Below are 21,910 nucleotides of genomic sequence, written 5' to 3'. Positions count from 1 at the left end.
TCGTGGAAGCATAACAAAAGGTTTTGAGTGAAGTTTTTACAAACTTGTGAAAGGAACTTAATTTTTTTTTCAAAGAAACCTTAAGTCTGTGTGATTTGGTGAGAGGTAAAGTTCTTTTTTTGTTTATTTGGTTTATGCCAATTGGTGTCATGCCGCTCCATGATCAACACTGGTGTGGTACCAATAAGCATCAGCCTTAGTGAAAGTGATAGCAGACACTGTCGTACATTCTCTCAAAATACAAGTGAAATGAAATTCGGGACTGAACGCAGTTACAAATGAGAATGTGAATGCGATAAAGAAGTACTTACTAATATTTAAAGACTGTGGAGTAGGATAAAATCTACCCTTGTGAGATAGGCTTGGTTATGATAAAACTCAATTTATTTGTAATTGTGCAAGACAAGGGATACTTGGTCCATCAGAAAAACGCCCCTCATTAAATGTTTACTTTCAGTACGTTTTCACGTGAGTTATACAATTATAATCTTCATAAAAATAATAGTCTTTGCCCCAATGAAATTTTAGCAAAACTATGAGAGGAAATTATGAAAATTTCAGTTGATATTTAGCAGGAAAAATGGGTAGGTATATCTTTGACAAATGAAATCTTAAATAGATTGGAATATTAGCCGTATTTAATGCAATTATCCAACGCTCTTCCCTTAAAATATTACAAATCAATAGGCAGAGGGAATTAATGAGAGGTCATTGCCATATGTCCTATGAAAAACATACCAACTAATTCAAAAGGCCTTATCCGAACCGTCACTTTCACTGTCTTCTGAACTAATTGTAAGTAATTCTTGGAACACGAAGTATTCTTCAGCAGTTAAGCCGGCAATCCTCACAGCGAAGTAATCGTCATCTGTGTCCGTTATGTCAGAGAGAGTATGGTTGGTACTGGGGATTCTTGATTTAGGATCTGGCGTTTTATAAACGCCCGCCCTCTCCAAAAAGATATGCCGAGCCTTAATTTCGCTTAGCGGAATATCAAAGGCTCTAGATTGGGCGATTTGATGAGATGGAACTTTCATAACATTTCCTAAGTAGTCCATTTTTTCTTTTATGGCGTTCCAGTTCGTTAACCCAATTCGTGGGCAATTAGAAAATATATACTTCAATGATTTATGGGAGAAATTTTGCCGGAGAGCGCTGTATCGTGACGCGATGGCTGGAGGGTGGACAAGAAAATGTTCTGGTGCCGATCTCAGAATAGATATTATGTCCTCATCGCTGAACTTGCACTGTCGAAAGGTCATCATCACTTCCAATAGTTGAGCTCTACTCCTACCTGATATTCCAGGACACTTCTCTACCATCGCTATACCATCATCCACAGAAAAACCGACCTCACATAGATAACACATTAAGTTTTTCAGCAGACCTGCAGACAGCGGGATACGGCTCACTATTTCGGACACAGCAATTGATATTTGACTGTCCTCCGAGTTCACAATATCTTCATCTTGCGCTATCTTTCCAGTACGTACATGAACAGCGTGATCTAAGTTCGTTTTCGACATCTTAGGAATGTGTACGATCGTGGAAGTTTGTAAGTTACGGCAATAAACAGGACGTCCACTCAGGATATTACCTCTCCCTTTAAAACCTACCATAATTGGTAGACAGTCCCTTAGACGGCAAGCATTGATTCCTTTCAACATTGTGGAAAAATTGGAAGTTTTTCGTCAAAAATTCGAGTGGACATCTATTTTAAGTACACCACGAATAACCAACTCCGCCACTCAAATTCTGCGGTTCTGTATGAATGATCAACACCAGAGTACCCCTATAACAGATAAACGTTAGTAAAAAAAGATATCAACACACATTTTTTAATTAAACAACAAGAAATATCAAAAAATTTAACTCACTTAGAGAGCACTCGGCAAGACTTCTTCGAAATTATAACATCTCGTACTCATAACAACTCATCACAGTACATAGATTAAAATAAATGTAAAACATCCACTGCGTTATAACACATAGAATTTATATCAACTTCACGATGAATAAATCTTCCATGAACAATGAAGCGCTAAGAAGATCCACTAATACCTGCAACAACAACAAAATTATTTTTACCCGTAAAGCAAATATCACCCAATACCACCTCTGCTTCCGCATTTCGTTTGTCGCCTGCTAGCTTCAGCAGCGCCGCAGTGGCAAGGGCGGAACTAGCACTACTACAGCGGAAATTTTGAATAAAGGCAGGCGTGCAATTTCTTTTGGATGGAACGTGGGACATTCGTTTACGACTATGAAGCCACAATTATCGCGAAAGAGGATCCTCAAGTTGGCCTCTAAATGGTTGTCGACCACAGCGCATTTAAATGGGTTAACAAAAGTCGCCACTCGCGATGCTGACGGACAAATTGATCCGGGGATTTCAAGGTATAATCAGGGGTATTAACCGTGTGTAATGAGGGATGTTAACCGAAATTCTTGTACGTAATGATGTTATCTATCAAATTCATTAATTTCCTCGCAATAAAAAAATTACACAGCAAAATATTGGAAAAAGTGGATGGCATTGCACTCGTCACCGAGCTGCGGTCATTTTTGAGAACTGATTAAAATGCGACCGAAGTGGCTACAGAAATAAGCCATTGGAATGGAAAAGGACCTCTATGTATTTCCCTTATTAAGAAAATGGCCTTCATTTTTCTCCATAACGCCAATTATTTACAGTATAATACTCATTATGTACTCAATTTTGAGGAGGCTCTTTGTCAATTGTAGCATTGGTATATAAATAGTTTAATTATTTGTTGAACGCATTTTTGAATTCCTATTTTGAAATATTTACATCTTCTCTCCACTGTGCATCTCTCGTTTTTCCACTTCCTTTAGATTCAAAGGAATCAATGAAAGGGTCATTATTTGTAGGACTTTTCCTATTCTGCTAAATCTGTAATTTCGTTTGTAAACCTCATGTCTATCCTTTATACATGAAACGTCACATCCATTTGAGATCTTTTCTGGACTTCTTTAAGGGCCTCTTCCATGTACATACATGATGAATAGTACTTGTGATAATGAGCATCTGTCTCCCCCACCAGACTATATCATTTGATCTAAACAAGTTCATCCTGACGGCACAGTCTAAACAATTTTTAAATAATTTATAACTAATAACTTCAGGCTTTACTTTGTGAAACCTCTCCATATTGGAATTAAGGAAATAAAACTTTGTAAGGTTCACTGATTGTTTAATTAAGGGCACCGTGTTGTGCCCTTAATTAAACAATCAGTGAACCTTACAAAGTTTTATTTCCTTAATTTAAATAATTTGTTCGAACTGTGCCGACAGACACAAATGCACATCCAGGATGCTTGGACAAGTCACCAAGGGATGCGCATTTGCATCTCTGAAACATTGAATTTCATGCAGCAGGAAGAGCTATGCATTTTTCATGAATGCATGTTAAATGATTTGGGGTTGAAAGCATTTAATAAATTCCATCATTCACCCAACATTGTGGCCAATTCCAGCTTACCTTGAAACCACAAACACTTTGCTCCATTTCATATTGGTGAAGGCTTAATTCCTATCATTGATTTTGATGTTTCCCTAGTCCACGAGCCCTAATATGTGATTGATTTAGCCCAATTGAAATCATTGTAACAGCCTCACATACACTGAGGTAAAATATGTACTACGTTTAATGAAATATAGTAATGGATATTAATACGTTTAAGTCAAAGTAACCACACAACCATCTGTGCTCAGAAGTAATTCAACCACACCAATAGTTTCCCAAAATTTAGTAGGGATCGGGTTGGTGTGGTGGCTAGAGTGTTGGCTTCCCACCCGGCTGGCTCGAGTTCAAATCCCGGCAGTGGCAGAGATTTTCAGAGACAGCCTGATCCCTGCTTGAATGTTGTGTGGAGGACATTTCAAGCGCAACACTCTGTCCGTCGGATGGGACGTTAAGCCGTGGTCCCCTTGGTGCCTTTCGTTAAGAGCAGGCTAATGCCGATGCCGGGTTTCTCTCCACCCTTCCTTACCTACCCTTCCCTAACGGTGCAAATGACCTCAGCTGTCGGTCGCCTCCTCCAATACCATACCATACCAAAATTTAGTGTGCACTACACAATGCTTAACAATACTTTGTCTTTAAACTTCTCCTTAACTTACTCTGAAGAGGTTGCACCAGTCTCCAATGCTTTTTTTGCCCTTGTCCCCTTAGTGCTTTACAAGCACTGTATTGCTGGTGAAGAGGTGGATTCATTCTCACCATGATAGTGAAATTCAGTTGGCTGTCATTGGATTTTGGTTGGTCGGTGAAAGGTATATTCCTCAAGAACGAATATTGTAATCCAAGAAATGTGTACTTATCTAAGTGGAACTAATGCTGAAATAAAAAGATTTATTTCTACATAGCACTTCAGAGTAATAAAATATTATTATTTTATAATAATAATAATATAAAAAGAGAAATTTCAAAGGTCTTTGAAGCAAAATTATAGTATATTATAAAATTACATCAGGTAATATTTATTTAAGATCACATAATTTTATTTTTTAATTTCTCTGAGCTCCAGGGGGGGGTGTTTTATCTACCAAAATGCTGCACCACTGCCTCCAGGAAGAAATGTTTCATGAGCAATTTACAGGTAACCGAGTGATGCCACTCTTAATTCCCACATTTGCCCACAGGGAGCGCTATTTGTAGTCCTTAACAGAGAGTAGAGCGTGAGCTGACGAAGGGTAACTCCTTACTATGGAGGAAACTACCCTTCCTTTGTCCTTCGTCACCCACCATTGATGAGTTATTATCATCAGGGTTGCCTAGACCACTAGAAAAACAATGCCTGAAAGCACCAATAAAATGTCCATAAACGATTTTAAATTCAGAGGCCAGGAAACCCCATGAAGCTCATTTTCTTAACTTGAACAATAGTGACTTAGGAGTTGTATTACATATTTCCTATTTAGAGTACTCTGTTGCATTCCTAGATTTTAGTTACAGAAAGAACAACAGGTAGCATTAGTTTAAAGGCATTCTCATTGAAACTGTAACAAAGTTTAGAATCCTTAGTGTTCTATCCTTTGAATCTGTGTTATTTAGAACTCTTTGCGTTCTAGTCTGAATCTTTTAGAATCCACATTTGAATCTTGTGGACGTGATGTATTTGGGGGGGTTGGCAGATTGATGACCCATCAATATACATTTATAAAAGAGCTTGTCTGTTTGTCTGTCGGCCAAGCGTTTCTATACGGCAGCACAGATTGCTGCCAAAATTAGTATGTACGTGCATCTCATGCTCCTGAAGCCCTTAGTACTACTTTCGCTTGTGCCCAATGCGTTTTTTGTGTCTTTTTCTCATTACCGAACCCTGCAAGTGAGTTCAACGCCACCTAGCACTGATTCCCCAACCTCTGCTTACCCTCTCACCTTCCGATAATATCCCCATTCACTCTGCTATGTATGTATATCTTTGTCTAGTGCTGTGTGCGAGGTAGAGGCCGATTTGGCAAATTCCAGTTCCAACACTTGTAAAAGGCCAATGAATAACCATGCTGTCGTTTCATCCATGCATTCCGACAAATCGTGTTTTATCTCTTTTTCCTATATATTTTCCCATTGAGAGGCCAATATTATAATGAATTCCAAGTTTGTGAGTTTCCCCTCCTCTCATGGGTACTGTCCTTCCCTAGCAACGCTGGATGGCTGGCTAGTTCCAAATAAATACCAAATAGCCTTTCAACTGTTAAGTTTAAAATTCCTCAAACTATATCCTTGCATGACTGTGAGCCTTGACTGACTGCTACTTTGTTCAACTCAAATACTTTACCCCAAACATGAGACAAGTCAGAAACAGCTAGCCTGTCTAGCTATTTATCCTTATTTGCACCTTGCATTTTCCTCTTACAGTACCTGTTCGGTGGTGTATGTAACAGAATTTTATGCCTCATTGTGTATTTTTTTAAAGAGATCACATTGGTGTATAAAATACCCCTGGCTCAGAGCTATTCCTTCTTTTCACATCGTTATGATAGTCTTTTTGTTGTCTTCTTGATTTGGTGTTGTTTTCCATCTAGTCGACAATGTCAATGCCTCACATTAGGAGGTTTTTCCTACTTACATGCACAACACCATAGACTATGCGAGGCAGTTCATTATTGCTATCAGTTCAATGAATCAGTAATCATTTAGAAAGTAGTGGGTTAGGAAACAAAAGACATTGATCATTTATGCATGAATTCTCATTTGTTTACACAGTTGTTGTACTTCGTTTAAAACTCTAAAAACTTTTTTATTATTGTTGGTTATCTATTATACAAACAAGAGTGAAGTGGAAGTATTGTGTACCAAACCAGAATATCTATCGTACAGCAAGAATTCTACAAATACATGAAGAAGTAATTTATTGTGCAGAAAACACGATATTGTCCTTATCACGCTTGAGAGATGAACAAAGAGGTCAAAGGGAATAAAATATTGCTGGCCGAGTCCGAAAAAAGGCACTCATCAAAAAACATTTTTTAACCCCACAATTAATCATTGTAAATTGAATGTATATTATGTAAAATGAAGCAAAGAGTTATGCTAAATGATATGATCAATGGACATGAGCAAGAAAACATAAAAATTTAAATATATAGACTGTACCAGTCAAAATTTTACTTTCTTAGTCAGTTGCCATGTGATTCATTGTATCAGACCTAAAATAATGTTCAAGAAAAGATGCAAAGTAAGGGTACTTCTCAATCAGGAAGTCAAGTGTGACAACTACTCATTTCCATGAACAGTTCATAAACTCTACAGCTGCAATTGACACGATGGAGACCAAAATTTATCACAACAAAATTTAAAGTGACTTAAATTTTATTATGGAATGTCATGTAAAATAAAGTTCGTGACTTTACATGCGAAGAAAAAGGTAAAGTCAAATGAGTTTAGTTCAGGTAGGACATATGGCACTACCACTTCTCAAATAAAACATTCTTATACACAATGTGAATAACATATTAATCACAACAGCAAATTTGACCATTTGTTATTACATAACTTCAAGTGACGATAGATTCCTTGAAAGATACGATTGATTGACATTTAAAATTGGGCTCAGTACCATTTGGATAAATACATATATGTATTTGATTTATATATTCAAATTAAATACTTTTTAAATGGCCCAGATAGACTTGCAATGACAACTAACAAATACAATACCCTAAAATTCCCTACTGGGTTCCATACACCAGTTTTTTTTTAAATTGAATTCATTACTGTTTCACCATTTGGCAAATGCATTCCAATAAATATTGCTCCCATTCTTAAGATTTTGTGTTTCAATCATGATGAACCTTCACTGGGACACAAAACACACTAATAAATCCTAATTTGCACACCCACACTCCACTGTGCACTCCTCCAAATGCAGTGAGCACTCTCATCCAGCACTCACCATCCATTGAGACTGGACACACATCTTCACGCACTCACGAGAGGAAACCACTTCAGTTGGAAGGAACGACAAATGTATTCACAGTTGTTGACACACTCCTGGTCAGCACAAATCAATTTATTGAGTGGCACTTCAGCATCCATGAACCTGGCACAAGATCTACACACTTATAAATGCCTAACAGAATGACACATTTAATGAATACTGATGTTCCTGGGCATAATGAACACAAATTTCAGCCCTGTCACATCAAAAAGAGACAATTAATTTATTCCTATTTGTTTTTTTTTGTAATATATTGGGTAGCTTGCTTCATGCACCAGGTGCGTGACTATGACACTCATAAGACAGAGAGAAAGAAACTGCTCTCTTTGTCCCTACACCTCACCAAACTCGAAGCTGGACCTCGTGGATGAAGAGGGTGATGAGGCCGACGAATACCTGCGCTGCTTGGGGTCCTCGTCGTCGTCATCTTCGTTGGGGCGGTGCGGTGGCAGGCGGAACGGGAGGGCCTTCTTGGAGGCTTTCAGGCCCTCGGGAGGCGCTCTGTGGCGCTTGGGCCTCGACTGCTGCTGTCGCGGCGCCGCCACCTGGAAGAACTCCTCGTCATCCTCGTCGCCAGAGGAGGGGGAAGGGGGGGAGAGGGGAGCGTCGTCTTGCAGCAGGACGCGGAATTCGTGAATGGACTCGTTGAGGGACCACAGCTGAGAGAGCAGAGACAGGTCCAGTTGACGCAGCCCAACCTGCAAAACAGAGGACGTACTTAGTACAGAAGATTCCGGTTAATTGGGACATATCGGGATTAGTGCACTTTGCCCCAATTAAGCGGCTGCTCCAATTAGGCAAACTATCGTGTATATGGGCATAAACAAACGTTGAAATGATGGAAAGAAGACTAAAGAAGGTTTATAATGCAACATAAGTTTATTAAACTATTAATTTGATTAATAAATCAGCGAGCTAAGTTAATTTATTATCATTTTTAAGAATTATAACAATTTAGTTAAAATATTTTTCACAGCCTCGGGTGACGCTGAATGAATGTCTTTTAATAAGTCCTATTAAAGAAAAGTCCTATCCTCTCGCGGATAGTATAACAACAAGAGCTTTCAAAATAGGGCAAGATTAGGAGCATTTGTGAAAACTATTTGTGAGTAAATCAAAGGAGGAAAAAAAATTGTATTCTGAAAACAAAAAAATTTAATTTAGCCGCGAGTATTGAGTCTATGTCAATGGCCCAATAAAGCGACATGCTGTCCCAATTAAGCGGAGAATACTCTGGGATATTCCTCTATTGGGTTCTGTTCTTCAAGATCTGCCCCAATTAAGCGGCTGCCCCAAGTAACCGGTAGGCCCATTAAACGGAATCTACTGTACTAGCCAAATATAGAGGCATACCTATTTACCAGTACACCAACTACACGATGGCGTAGGGCGGCAGCTCCCAGGGGGGCGGCACAAGTCCCGGAATTTTTATTTCTTCAGTTTTTTCAATTTTTTTTTTAAACAGTTTCCTTCCAGAATGCAAAAATATTGATTCAAAATCCCACGCATTTTCTTTTTTAGAAAAAAAGTTACACCATAGGCCACCAGGAGCAGGGGGGCAGCCAGGAATTAAGGCTGGGGGGGGGGGGGTTTTAGGTGCAACTAATACCGGTATATATACTAGTATGGAATAATACGGTACTAATACGGTATACCCACCAGGATAAGAGGTAGGTGCAAGATTAATAAATTGCGGAAGTTTAAGATAAATGGTTCAAAATGGTGAGTTTTACGGCTTTCTGAGGGATAATTTATTAATCCTTATATTATTCTATTAGTAATATCAATTCATTCAAGTAAAATGAATTAAACTTAAAAATTTCTCTGAGCCCTGGGGGAGTTTTATCCCCCAAAACCCCCTCCTCGCTACACCACTGGCCAGGAGCGCGAATCCTGTGTTTACACATAAGTCATTGTCTCGCGAATGATCACACTATTCCTTTTTTCACTAGATTCTTGTCGTTAGTTGCGAGGACCTAGTGGACACATTGAATTTGGTTCACATTATTTAAACAAAGCTCCGAATTGTGAAAAGATTTGATTTGTGTGTCTTTGTGAGGGTGTCCAGATTTGTGTGTTTGATTTTGTGAATATGACTTATTGACGTGAGAGACTGAGTGGAGCTCAATGTAAGAAGGCACACCTAGCGAAAGAACATGCTCAGAAGAAAGGTCTCGAAAAAATTGTAAAATTCGATTATTGAGTTAAAAAAAAAACAAGAAAGCTTTCCAGAAAATGCAGACTCCATCTAAGTAGAAGTGAACGTCAAAAGGAATGAATATATTTTGGCAAGAACGGATCGAGGTAACACATCTCCCAGGGGCGGCAGACATTGACTAGCATAGGGCGGCAAATGGGGTTAATACACCCCTGGCCAAATAAAGCGCTGAGGACAAAATTAATTAAGGATGATGATTTCCGTGAGGGTGCAAAATCACTATCGTTAAAGCATGCATGGATCTAATTCTCCTGAGCAAATGAAGATGGTCATTCTATTACATTTAAAACCATCACGTAAAGAAAAACTACTCAATAGTGTATTCAAGAGCAAATTCTTCAAATCAAATACGGTAAATTCTTCACCCCAACATTCTTTTCTTTATAACTTTTTGTTGATTCATTTATAACCTCCAGTGATTTATGGGTCTAATAGGGTAGTTTCCTTCATCAAAGAAAACGAAAGCTATCGATTGCGATTCCTTACCCACTTTTAGTGTATTCATAATATACAAATTATTTGGTTTTAGATATCCCAGTTTAGACGAATGGCAACGGTCAATTTTAACCTCATTTGAAAAAGGCCCAGATTGGCGCCCATGCGATGCCACTCCATGTGACGTCACAGGAACCTAGTTTCTATACGAGTAGATAGGAGTTTTACATTGTCTGAGATTACTAATGCATGCATGAGGCATAGAGCTCAGGGAAACATTTCTTAATAACCACACATTAAAATTACCTAAGTTCAGAAAGTTCGTTTGATAGGGGAGTAATAATGCTTATTTAAGCCAAGCGCTACCTGCTAGCAGGGTACTCGGCTACCTGCTAGCATCCTGTGTCGTATGAGCGCTCAAGCCTCGCCCCAAGGTCACCTCACACGCCGACAGCTGGAACCAGAAATGCGTCACACGGACTTTTCCCATCATTCCTAATTAACTGTCGCGTTTTCGCACGCTTGAAATTTTTCGTTTACTCTCGAAAAATAGATATCGTCATTTGAAAATCTAAAAGCGTGAAATGCGCACTCCAGGAGTAATAATCTTTCGATTTAGGCAATAAAAAAATTAATGGAAACCACCCTATTGTATTTTCTCTGGTGAGCCAATTCAACAGCTCTGATAGGGATTTCAATCTTTGCAGTCATCAATTTCTCTCTTCTCCACTCCATGCAAAATCCAAACCCTATTATTGAGCACCTCGACATCGTAGGGGCTGCTGGTTCATTTCATCCCTTTTGTTTGCCAAGGGCAGGGGTCGGCAACCTACGGCTCGCGAGCCTCATGCAGTTCTTTTTTTTGGATGGATTGCGACCTTCCAGTTCCATTCGCAAAATATAATAATAATTATATTATTTTATTTTCAAAACTAAAAAAAAATCAAACAGGATAAAAACCATGATTGTAGGAAAGACAGAGGAGAAATCATCTCTGATATGAATAAACACATCTCCGGTGGTCAAATTAAAGCACTGTCGAAACGTAGCTAAGCAGCTGGTTGCATAACTTTTGGCTCTTCATTCTCAAATGGTTGCCGAACTATGGCCGCCATTAAACACCTTTCTTCCGTAAAAAAAATTCTTCGGATAGTGGAGGAATATTTCTGGAGATATTTATTGCGATTGAATAGAGAAAAGGAATAAAAGTTCCGTTTTTGAACCGAATGGATGACCATTGCCAAACCGTCAATTCCGGACAGCTCGGTGTCTTCCGTGAAAATATTGTTAATTAACCAAAAATGAAGTTTTTAATGAACAAACACGCCTGAATTCGGTTCTAATTGATGTCTTTCATCTGCAACGTGAAATATAAATCGATTTGGAGCACCTCGCTCACGAGAATGAAAAAAATATCCCCCTTTCTCCTCCTAGACCGGGAAATCCGACGCATGTCAGGAAGTGTATTGAAACTGTATCGACTGACACTTGTACTGACCGCAGTGAGTGTCATGGTTTGGCGATCTTCCTTGGCTAACGGTTAGTTCGGGTTGCATCGTAGCCGCGTTTATCCGTGACCACGATGTTTACGGTTTATCAAGGTCGTTGCTGTCTCCACGGCTTCAGGCAACTGGGAGCGGGGAAAGTCGGCAACTGCGAGAATTATTTACTGTTAGTCAAGAAGGCTCGCCTGATGAAAATATTCGCTTCGATCGCTATAAATATCAATCGCTGTGGGTTAACTACACCAGTTGACTCAGTAGACAATTATACAACTGTGACTCTGTGGACGTACGGATTATGGCGCCACCAAAAACGAAGAATCTTACGACACCTACGTACTGTTCTGCTCGCAGTTTACAGACTCGACAATAGCTATTTTTTTAAATAAGATACGAAATTAAAACTCACAGAATTAATAACAGAGATAATAACGTATATAATATATCAGAGATAATAACGTACAGAGACAGTAACGTATATAATTTCTTCCTTAGTTTTGCGGCATAAAATAAGTTGTGTCCAAATTATGAGTTTTCTAAGGTTCGAACATCCACAAAAACAAGTAGGACCTTTTTTTCGTGTCAACCGAGGCAATTACTGCAGAGAGAGTTTCTTAAGTTAAAAATTTACCTCAAATTATTTTGAAAAATAAGGACGTCATTAGTGTCTCTGTGACCTTTTTCTGAATCTCATTATTCGGTACCAAACTCGAGCGCACATAATTTCTGCGCCGATATTTCCATTACCATCGCGAAAGTAAAGGACTGCGCGCGACGAAGGGGATTCCAACAGAAGTATCGTGGATACCATGATATAACTCAAGTTTGTTTTCGGTATGTATGCACAGTCGAATTCTAAAGTATTGCAACGAATGAAGCGGCGCCACTTTCGCCTCAGTTTGGAAATTTAGTTTCGGTATTTTCTTCGTACCAGTAGGAGGGGAATTTGAACATTTCGAACTCCCGCAACATTTCTATAAAAACATCATTAAAGGAAATATAGGCGGGATATGTGCAGTGTTCAATAGCACATACATCGTGCAGCTTATTTTAGATAGTAAATCCACCTCCAGAACTTTAATTTACTTTCTCTCGTAAATAAGCCGATCCGTCGAAGTATATTTTCTTACAATTAGCGCTGAAGTTTTTCGATGTGAGATAGCTCATATAACATATATAAAATATCCGACGCAATATCACAGCAAATAATGCCACTGCGTGTTAAAATTCAGTTTGATCCAGTGACGCTAGAAGACTGGTTGGTTCCATTGCATGACTTAGGAAAGCTCGTAGGTCAGCGACGGATTTTATGACAGCTGATCTCGCTGATCAATAGGCTTGCGGCTGGAGGTGTTAGGATAACAGCCATTAACAAATAAAAAGTGAATCCTATAGCAAAATTACAACTAGCATTTACTAGGTCCTTTGTTGTTCGGAGGAAAACGAATTCCTAAATCAATCCATTCGCCAAAATATCTCTCTTATTTGTAATATTCCAAACCCTGCCACGTGAACGGCGGTGAAATATACAAGAATTGCCATGAGAAAAAATTCCCCTGGACCGGGAACTAGTAGGTATAATAAGGTAACCAAACACCTAGTACTATGAGCCTCGGTATAATTGCCATGAGAATTAAAGAACCTGGATAGCGTAGTGGTCTGCGCAGTGGCCCGGAAAAGCCAAAGGTCCGTGGTTCGATTCCCGGTCCAGGGGAATTTTTTCTCATGGCAATTCTTGTATATCTCTCTTAATCATCGCTTCTGTCGGACCTGAAAATATATTGGGGCTCTAATATTATGTTCTCCGTGTCGCTCTAAAAGATATCCATTCTCAAATGTTCAAGCAATCTAATCCTAGCGCGCATTCAACGAGTCTCCAGCGGCTCGCAACCTAATTCGTTTCACATCTGTGTAGGTGTTTCTGTACGCCCGTAGGAGTTTTTTGGCGAATCGCGAAGCTTTCCTTTGTATTTTATTCAGTTCACGGATTTTCTATCTACACCGGATCCCATACGCTCGCTAAATATATAAAGTGTGGTCGGATGAGTTCGAAATGGCACCATTCTTTTACTTTATCATCCGAAAATCTTCCCACAATACACTTGACGAATCATCCCTTCTTCCTGGCTCTGCCACAAACATTCCGAATGTGTGTTCCCCAGAAATAAGGAAGGTATGAAAGCATGGAAAATCTGTCTCAAAAGTCTTGAATTGAAACGGATTATTAATGGATCGCTTTAACGAAATCCAAACAATTTAATATCGTTTATAACACATTCAAATCGATATTTGACGAGGAGGCTATCCCGTCGATTTTCTCATTTTTTATAAGTTGTAGAAACGACCCTTCTGAACAAGTTAAAAAATTGCTACGGGTAATACTTGATTTAAAAAGGAAAAATATTTTTGAGTGAAGACGTAGCGCTGGCCTCCCGTCTCAACGGCGTTCGGCTCATAAAATTAGACAGCATATATCCATTAAAATGAAGATATGAAAGCATTTAACTAATGCGTTGATGGTATGCGAGGAAAATGGGATAGAAGGATAAAGTGAGGTAAATCGATGGGAGGGGTACACCATCAAAAAACGATTTAAAATATTAAATTTGTCATAAACTCAAGTAATTGCCTTTACTTTCAAAAAATAACGCATGAATTAACTTTATCAATGCAAGGCCTTCAAAAATGAGACATAGCATGGTTTCATATCTTCCTTGTTTCCGGAGATATAACGTCTACTGCGAATAATATCCTTTTAACATCGTACTATGGTAGACGTGACGACGAGAATTAAATAAAGGAAATAGGCTACAAAACAGAGAGGTTTAAAATGCCATTCTTTCCACCTACTATTACGAATAGCAACGGTGTCTCGATTAATCTTCTATATTATTTCTACCGTATAGATACCTTTTTCTCAACTTATACGCAACCAAACTCTACAAATGAGGTACCAAAATGCACAGAATTTATCAGAGAACATGCGACGGCATATCTTACTTCCTAAATATTGCTATTGTTTCCTAAAATTGGTTTTTAAATAATAAAAAACGGTAAATTTTCCTGACGTTAACGGCGCACAAACTGATACATTTGTTCATTTGCAAGAATATCTTTCATTCTTTAAATAACTTTTATCAAAAAGCGGCTGATTCCACATTCGAGTCTCCTGTTGATACGTAAGTATGAGTCATCATGTGCGTTTAACAGAGGATAGCGTAATTACTTCCAATGTTGTGTTTAAAGAGGTCCTCTGACCTCAATTTGTACATGAACATTCCAATTAAATTTGTACATAAGACCCAGCCTTTTTTTTCTACATTTTAAAATTAGAAACGAGCCTATCCCTCTGTGGACCTGCATTGAAAAGAGCGGGGGAAGCCCGCTGGGAGCGGGCGCAGCACGCTCGTTTATTTTATTCTCGAACCACCGAATACAGCTCATATTGGCCATTTCATACCGGGGTATTCAACAAATTCAACAATCAAACGTACACGAACAACCAAGCCCTGAAATCTACTCGAACCCGCGACCTCTTGTTTGGCAGGCGAGGACGTTACCCCGCCGCCACCGAGGCCAGCAAATCAAATCATTGGCGTAATAGTCAGGTCAAAATAGACATTGAACCTTGCATAAATTTCCAACAAGTTGCAAATTTACAGGAACGATAGGAATACCGCTCTTATGAAATCCTGAAAAGTCCCCAACGCTCCCGTGTGTGCTAAAAATTTTATTCAAGGTCAAAGTTCACAAAAATAGGTGTTTGCATTTTTCTGGCCGAACGGTTAGTTTTACGATAAAAATTGCTCAGACTAAAATTGATGATCAGGAAATTATCTACAAAATTGTCACCATGCTTTTTTCTCCAATATTTCTGAGATAAAGCCATTCGAAAGTTAGCTGGAGTTGTCCAATAATGTTCGGAGAGCGCAACAATCATGCACATTACGGAGAATACAGCTCCAGCTAACTTTCGAATGGCTTCATCTCAGAAATGGTAAACCTTAGAGAAAAAAGTACAATCACAATTTTGTATATAATTTCCTGATCTACAATATTAGTGTGAGAATTTTTTTTTCGTAAAAATAGCAGTTCGGCCAAAAAAATGCAAAAAAAGCCTTTTTGTGACCTTTGACTTTGAGTAAATTTTTTTGCACTCACGGAATCGATGGGGACTTTTCAGGATTTCATTAGTGTGGTATCCTTAACGTTCATGCATATTTTAAGCTTGTTGGGAATTTATGTAAGGGTATCGCTATTTTTTGGTCTAATTTGACACAGGGCTATAAATCGATGGAACGACTCATTGTACGATTTTGTTTTTCCATTGTTCCAACTGGCTCTAACCTTGAATGAATTTTCTAATTGCGAACCTATGACAAGTTATGCCTTTAAATGAATGTTCGCGTATTTTTTGTCATTATGCGTAATATTTTTGTAATCCTCTTGAGTGCTGATGATTGAACACATCCGGCTAAATACCGTAGAGGTGGCTTGTAGGTTATTATATAGACCCACATCTACACAATACCCCGCCAGCCGCCTAAAAGGCGTGTGGCAGGGGGTGTTAGGACACCAGCCGTCAACGCATAAAAAATGAAGTGCTCTACGAAGTTGGGACTAGCGTTTATTAAAGTCCTTTGTGGTTCGGGGGAAAAACAAATTCCCATATCTATCCGTTCGGCAAAACATCTCTCTTAATTTATCGCTTCTGTCGGACCTGGAAATATAGTGTGGCTCTAATATTATGTTCTCCGTGTCGCTCTTAAAGATATCCATTCTCAATTGTTCAAGCAATCTAAGCCTAGCGCGCAGCCTCCGAGTCTCCAGCGGCTCCCAGCCTAATTCGCTTAACACCTGCGTAACGCTGTCTGTATGCCCGAAGCAGTTTTTGACGAAACGCGTATTCTTCCTTTGTATTTTATTCAGTCCGCGGATTAAGTCTTTCTGCACCTGATCCCATACGATCGCTGTATATTCAAGGTGCGGATGGACGAGTGCGAAATAGCACCTTTCTTTCCTTTCTCATCCGAAAATCTTCCCACAATACACTTGACGAATCCTAATTTCTTCTGGGCTATACCACAGATAGTCCTTATGTGTGTTCCCCACGAGAGGTTCTAGGTTATCGTAACTCCCAGGTACTTCACTTCGTCTGTTGCCTTTATGTTAATACCATCCATAAAATAAACATGGTTATAGTTGGAAGAAATCCGCAAGAAGTGTACCGACATGCATTTGCTCAGATTAAGTTCGAGTCCCCAGTCTTGGCTCCAAAAATGAACGTTGTTTAAGTCCGATGATAGGCTTCCATAGTCAGAATGGTCACTAATTTCGTGATAGATGACAGCGTCGTCAGCAAATAAACGTATCTTACTGCTAATGCGGGAGCAGAGATCATTAAGGTATATAACGAACAACAGGGGGCCGATTACGCTTCCTTGTGGAACACCTGATGCAACTTCTACTACATCAGAGCTGATTCCGTCAAGAACTACATTTTGTTTACGATCACTGAGAAAGTCGCGTATCCAGTTTACTACTGTTTCGTTTAATCCTCATGCCTGTAATTTGTATAAAAGTTTGTCGTGAGGTACCGCGTCGAAAGCTTTCTTAAAATCTAGAAATAATGCGTCAACTTGTCTTTTCGATTCACCAGATTTTAGAACATCGTGAAGAAAGAGCGCGATATGTGTTTCGCATGATCTACCTTTTCTGAATCCAAAGATGTACACACTTCCATTAAAATGCAGTTTCAAAACATTGCTGTATCTTGAATAGCGTTTAATGCATTACAAAAAGGCATCGGGGTTTTCATTTTCTAATCAAATGACGACAATTTTCAAAAATTGTTCGAAATCGGTGACACAAGGGTTAAAAAAATTGTCGTAGTTGAATTTGGGTGGAATGACACACAGTCATCTCCAGAAGTCGGTGTGCACCTAATGCCATACTCATCGGTTGAATGATTTTTGACTCCAGCTATTCTTAGCCGCGTCGTACGCCGCCCTCGTCGGCTCTCGGCGACGTAAAGCTCTTCCAGCGAGGGCCACAGGTCTTAATGCATTGTGTGCCAACCCTTGAGAGTTTTTCCAGAATTTCGCCTCATTCATACAACCGGCTAGTGGAGCATAGGTTCTCATACGACTATTGGAAATGACAGAAGTACGTCTTGCAGGATATGCATCAAATGTGTGGCTTAAATAGTGGCTTTTAAATATTACTAGCCGCCTATGCAAATACGAGCATGGCTTACTGAATGTAGTAGGGTGGACAAAAATTGACACGAAATTTTTACCCTGATAGCTGACGCCAATAGGAAGGAAAAATAAATACTGATAATGTTTGTGACGAAAACGCACCATTTGTTAATGGCGAAAACTTTGAGCCAAGCGCTCCGATTGGCCTCGAGTTTGCCCCGTTGCCGGATGCTCTGGAACAAGGCAAATGCAGGCAAAGCATTCGAATTCATGAGTCGCCCAGAGTACTCGGCAACAGGGCAAACTCGCGGCCAATCGGAGCGCTTGGCTCAAAGTTCCTTTAGTTTAAAAATTGTACGTTTTCGACTTACATATCATCAGTAATTTTGGTTCCTATTGGCATAAGCTATCCAGGTTTAAAATTTAGTGACATAAATTTACTCCACCATGCGCATAAACGTGATTCTAAGGTGAAATGCGTGAGAATCGACCAGAGGAACAGAGGCGGTCGCGCGGAAGAAATCATTGTTGCGAAGAAAGTGGCCTTGGGGTCACCCCCCTACCCCCTTTGGCCTCCCCCGGAAGGAGGCTATCGGGGAGCGGAAGCACTTACTTCCTCCATCGTAGAAGACACAGCGGCAAGACTTCGGCGACGGCTTCTGTTCGTCACTGCTATAATAGATGGGCAGCCCCATTTTTAGGGCGGTAATAGAATAAAACAGCCGCTGAGACAATTTGATAGCACAATATATTAGACCCTACCAAATTTCGTCAAAAATTCCATGCACATTCGTATGAGTTTTTCAAATTTCACGGGTTCGATCCGCAAGTTTTCAACATTTCGCAGGCATGAATAGCTCTTAACCGAAGCAAAATCAACCTTGATCACACACAATGTCATTAATTAGATAATAAATATCTACTTAGACAGCATCAACATACCATTAATGCGCATTTATTTATCCCCGCACCACCGAATACAACTCTCATAGGCCATTTCATATCGTGGTTTTCAACAAATTCAACAATCGCAGGTAACGAACAACCATGTCTCTGATAGGAGAAACTTACCCAGGCGGGATTCGAACCCGCGACCTCTTGATTGGAATGAGAGGACTTTACCCCACCGCCACCGGGGCCGGCATTTCCCAAAACAGAATACAATTCCTTGCTTTTCAAATTGCATGAACAGAACGGAAATATGAGTTCTACTTTCAATCAATGTACAAAGGTCATTTGATATCTAATGACTTCCCAACCAAACCACGGCAATCATGATAAGGACGTCACCGTACCATTACTAAAAAGTTACAAATGCTATAATAGAGGTACAAATCTGTTTGTTACACGAAAATAGCGCCAAGGTCGGCTCAAATAGCTGGATGAAGAATTAAAATGGAATTATAGAAATTCTGAATACTAATTTTGTGCTCTAACCCCGATGGATGTTGTCCGTGATTGCAAAAGTTTTTTTTCAAATCAGCACTCGCAAAAACAGAGTACATACTAATTTTGAATCGTGCAGCCGCGGGATTAATTAAAACGCGTACTTTTACGCGTCAAACGGAAGAGGGGCGAAAATAATGGTCGAAAAGGGCTCCAACAATGCAAGGGTCACACTCCTTTAAAAACAATTGAAAACGGGGCTTGCGTTCACACAAACCAGTTCAACGGGGCCTTTGTGCGGGAAGGCGCATCGAAGAGCACGGAAGAAAAAACAATGGAATGATGATCACTATATAACGCGCACGCGAGCATCTGAAGATATCCAGGTCCTCACAAACATGACCGACTCCCATGTATTACTTAAAATGGGAAAATGTGCGAAATTCAACTATAGGGACAGTGTATTTTGGGGGGGGGGGGACTTCCAAGATGAGATCCAAGTAGTTTCTCTTCACAGTCATCATCTCCTCTGAATTATGCACGCTGAGAAAAATATTTCGATTTCCCAAGCAATTAAGTGGAGCGTGATTCTCAAGGTCCTTTTCTCAAGATGCCCAATTTCTTGGCTTTCCTGACATTCCATTGTTTTAAGAGTACAACGGTAAGACGGGGACTCCCACGGGGAAGAAAGGTTGAATGGCCACGATAGCCGAGTACAAGTGACGCAGCCACGCAATGATATACAGCAGCACTTTTGGCAAGCAATCCAACTTGGAATCCTAGGGAGCACGATTTTTCTGGCTACTATTCACTTCGGATGGTGATATGATTTCCTGTTCGGTTATGATTTCTGGTGAACTACATTGGGCAGAAAAAAACTTTCAATTGTCTTGGCGCCTCAAGCTGTGCATGTTAAGTGTCATTAACATGCGAGTCCGATGAGATTTTCTTCAATTACATCATTTAGAGATAAAATTGAATCACACTGCGGACAAATCATCACCTTTGCCAAAAAATGTACGTCTGCAATTTGGCATCCTTCAACACATGCACTCGAAGAGTTGATATGCCATCACTTTCGGCCACATTCCGTTTCCTCAGATTCTCCAAGCTCTCAGCCTTACAATTAGACACAAGTCTGCCTTCAAATCGACCCGATGAAGACATCACTTAAGTCCTTAAATACAATTAATAATCCAAGCCTAAGTACGCTGGCTAATAAAGAGAAAAATATTATCACATCGCAACGTAAATCATTGACGTAGCGCAAACGGAAGTGAAGGTACCGAACAAAATTACGATATGTTGACAGCTATTGCCGACTTCATTGTCAGCGAATATATATATAACACATTTAAAAAAATACGTTTACATTAAGAGAGCAAAAGCGCTCACTAGTTCTATTGTTTTCATTCATCCCAAACGTTATAACTACGAGACTTTACTGTCGTTCCGAAGAAAATTTTAAAATTTTTCCGAGACATAGAGTCATTATAAAAGCCATTCTTAACATCACAGGATTATTTCATTTATAAAACAATTCATGTTCTGAATTTTTAATTTTTATTTATAACACATTGGACCATTTTATCTCGTTTCTGTCAAAATAATCGATCTAATGAAAGCAGTACCCTGTACTTCAAAGCGCAGGTTCTACCTCTAGAAGGTCACTCCGAGTTATAATTGAGAATATAATTAAGTTGGAGAATATTTCAGAATCCGGAGCGCATCAACGGTTAAAGTGTTTCAAAGGGTAGTAATTTGGTTCGCCCCTCCCCCGGTCCACTTCATAATCCATCACTTCTAAGATTTTTTTATGATGAGAAAGAGCATTTATTTCAGGACGATCGCCTTATACCGGTGAACTCTTTGGTGATGACACTCGACGGGTGTTCAGAGGCTGAAGTGGTAACTATGAAGATGGCCGGGTCAATTTAAGCGATTCACCGATCCACCGCCACGCGCCCTTCAACTGTTTAAGCGGAGATGAGATTCGGGATCAGAGAGAGACTATCAGGGTCAATCGTGAAATAGGTACGTGAGTTCATCTGGGAGCATTTTAAACAAGCCTTACCGCACGATAACAGTCAGTTTCCCTGGAAAGATATGTTGTAACCGTGTTTTTTTGTTATGGTGCGACGTGAGTTACAGGAATAGATGGCGCCGCACAAAGAAAATAATGAGTAATGGCCAACTGCAGACCAAATGCCCTGACATTGCAGATTGATTTGCAAACGGACCCAACTTCCCTTATTTCCAAACTGATGATATATCACCCCCGCTGTGACCTGAGCAGAACTGAGATTCTGCCACGAAAATGATCTATTAATCCATAGTCAGCTGATTCCATTGAAATGAAGATTTTTCACAAGGCGAATTTTAATACGTACCAAAAGGGTAGTTTCCTTCATCAAAGAAAACGAAATGCATTGATTGCTATTCGTTACCCACCATTAGTGTATTCATAATATACAAATTATATGGTTTTAGAAATTCCAGTTCAGACGAATGGCAATGGTCAATTTTATCCTCATTTGAAAAAGGCCAGATTGGCGCCCATGCGATGCCACTCCACGTGACGTCACGGGGACCTAGTTTCTATAGGAGTAGATAGGAGTTTTACATCGTCTGAGATTACCAATGCATGCATGAGGCACTGTCTTCAGGGAAACATCTCTTAATAATCACCTATTAAAACTGCC

At 39.6% G+C, this 21,910-nt stretch overlaps 2 protein-coding genes across 2 annotated transcripts in view; both read right to left on the bottom strand.

Annotated features, from left to right (window-relative positions):
• Positions 1 to 616: 616 nt before the first annotated feature.
• LOC124157975 (transcription termination factor 4, mitochondrial-like) lies at positions 617 to 2,127 on the bottom strand. The gene is made up of 2 exons (XM_046533105.1): positions 1,878 to 2,127; positions 617 to 1,792 (listed from the first exon to the last, which is right to left on the bottom strand). Exon 2 carries the CDS (start codon positions 1,665 to 1,667, stop codon positions 747 to 749), a length of 921 nt encoding a protein of 306 aa, XP_046389061.1. The 5' UTR covers positions 1,668 to 1,792; positions 1,878 to 2,127; the 3' UTR covers positions 617 to 746.
• Positions 2,128 to 6,246: 4,119 nt separating this feature from the next.
• LOC124157972 (protein FAM89A) overlaps positions 6,247 to 21,910 on the bottom strand; it is a 44,607-nt gene continuing 28,943 nt past the window's right edge. Inside the window, exon 2 of the mRNA XM_046533102.1 lies at positions 6,247 to 8,165. Within this exon, the coding sequence (XP_046389058.1) occupies positions 7,800 to 8,165 (366 nt within the window). The 3' untranslated portion in view covers positions 6,247 to 7,799. The remainder of the gene's footprint in view (positions 8,166 to 21,910) is intronic.

The sequence above is a fragment of the Ischnura elegans genome, chromosome 4, assembly GCF_921293095.1.
Source record: "Ischnura elegans chromosome 4, ioIscEleg1.1, whole genome shotgun sequence".
NCBI classification, from domain to species: domain Eukaryota; kingdom Metazoa; phylum Arthropoda; class Insecta; order Odonata; family Coenagrionidae; genus Ischnura; species Ischnura elegans.
The sequence above is the reverse complement of the archived record's forward strand: the minus strand, read 5'-3'. Positions and strand labels throughout refer to the sequence as shown.

Coding starts and splice junctions, on each gene's coding strand:
- LOC124157975 (XM_046533105.1), bottom strand. CDS start 1,667: ATGTTGAAAGGAATCAATGCTTGCCGTCTAAGGGACTGTCTACCAATT.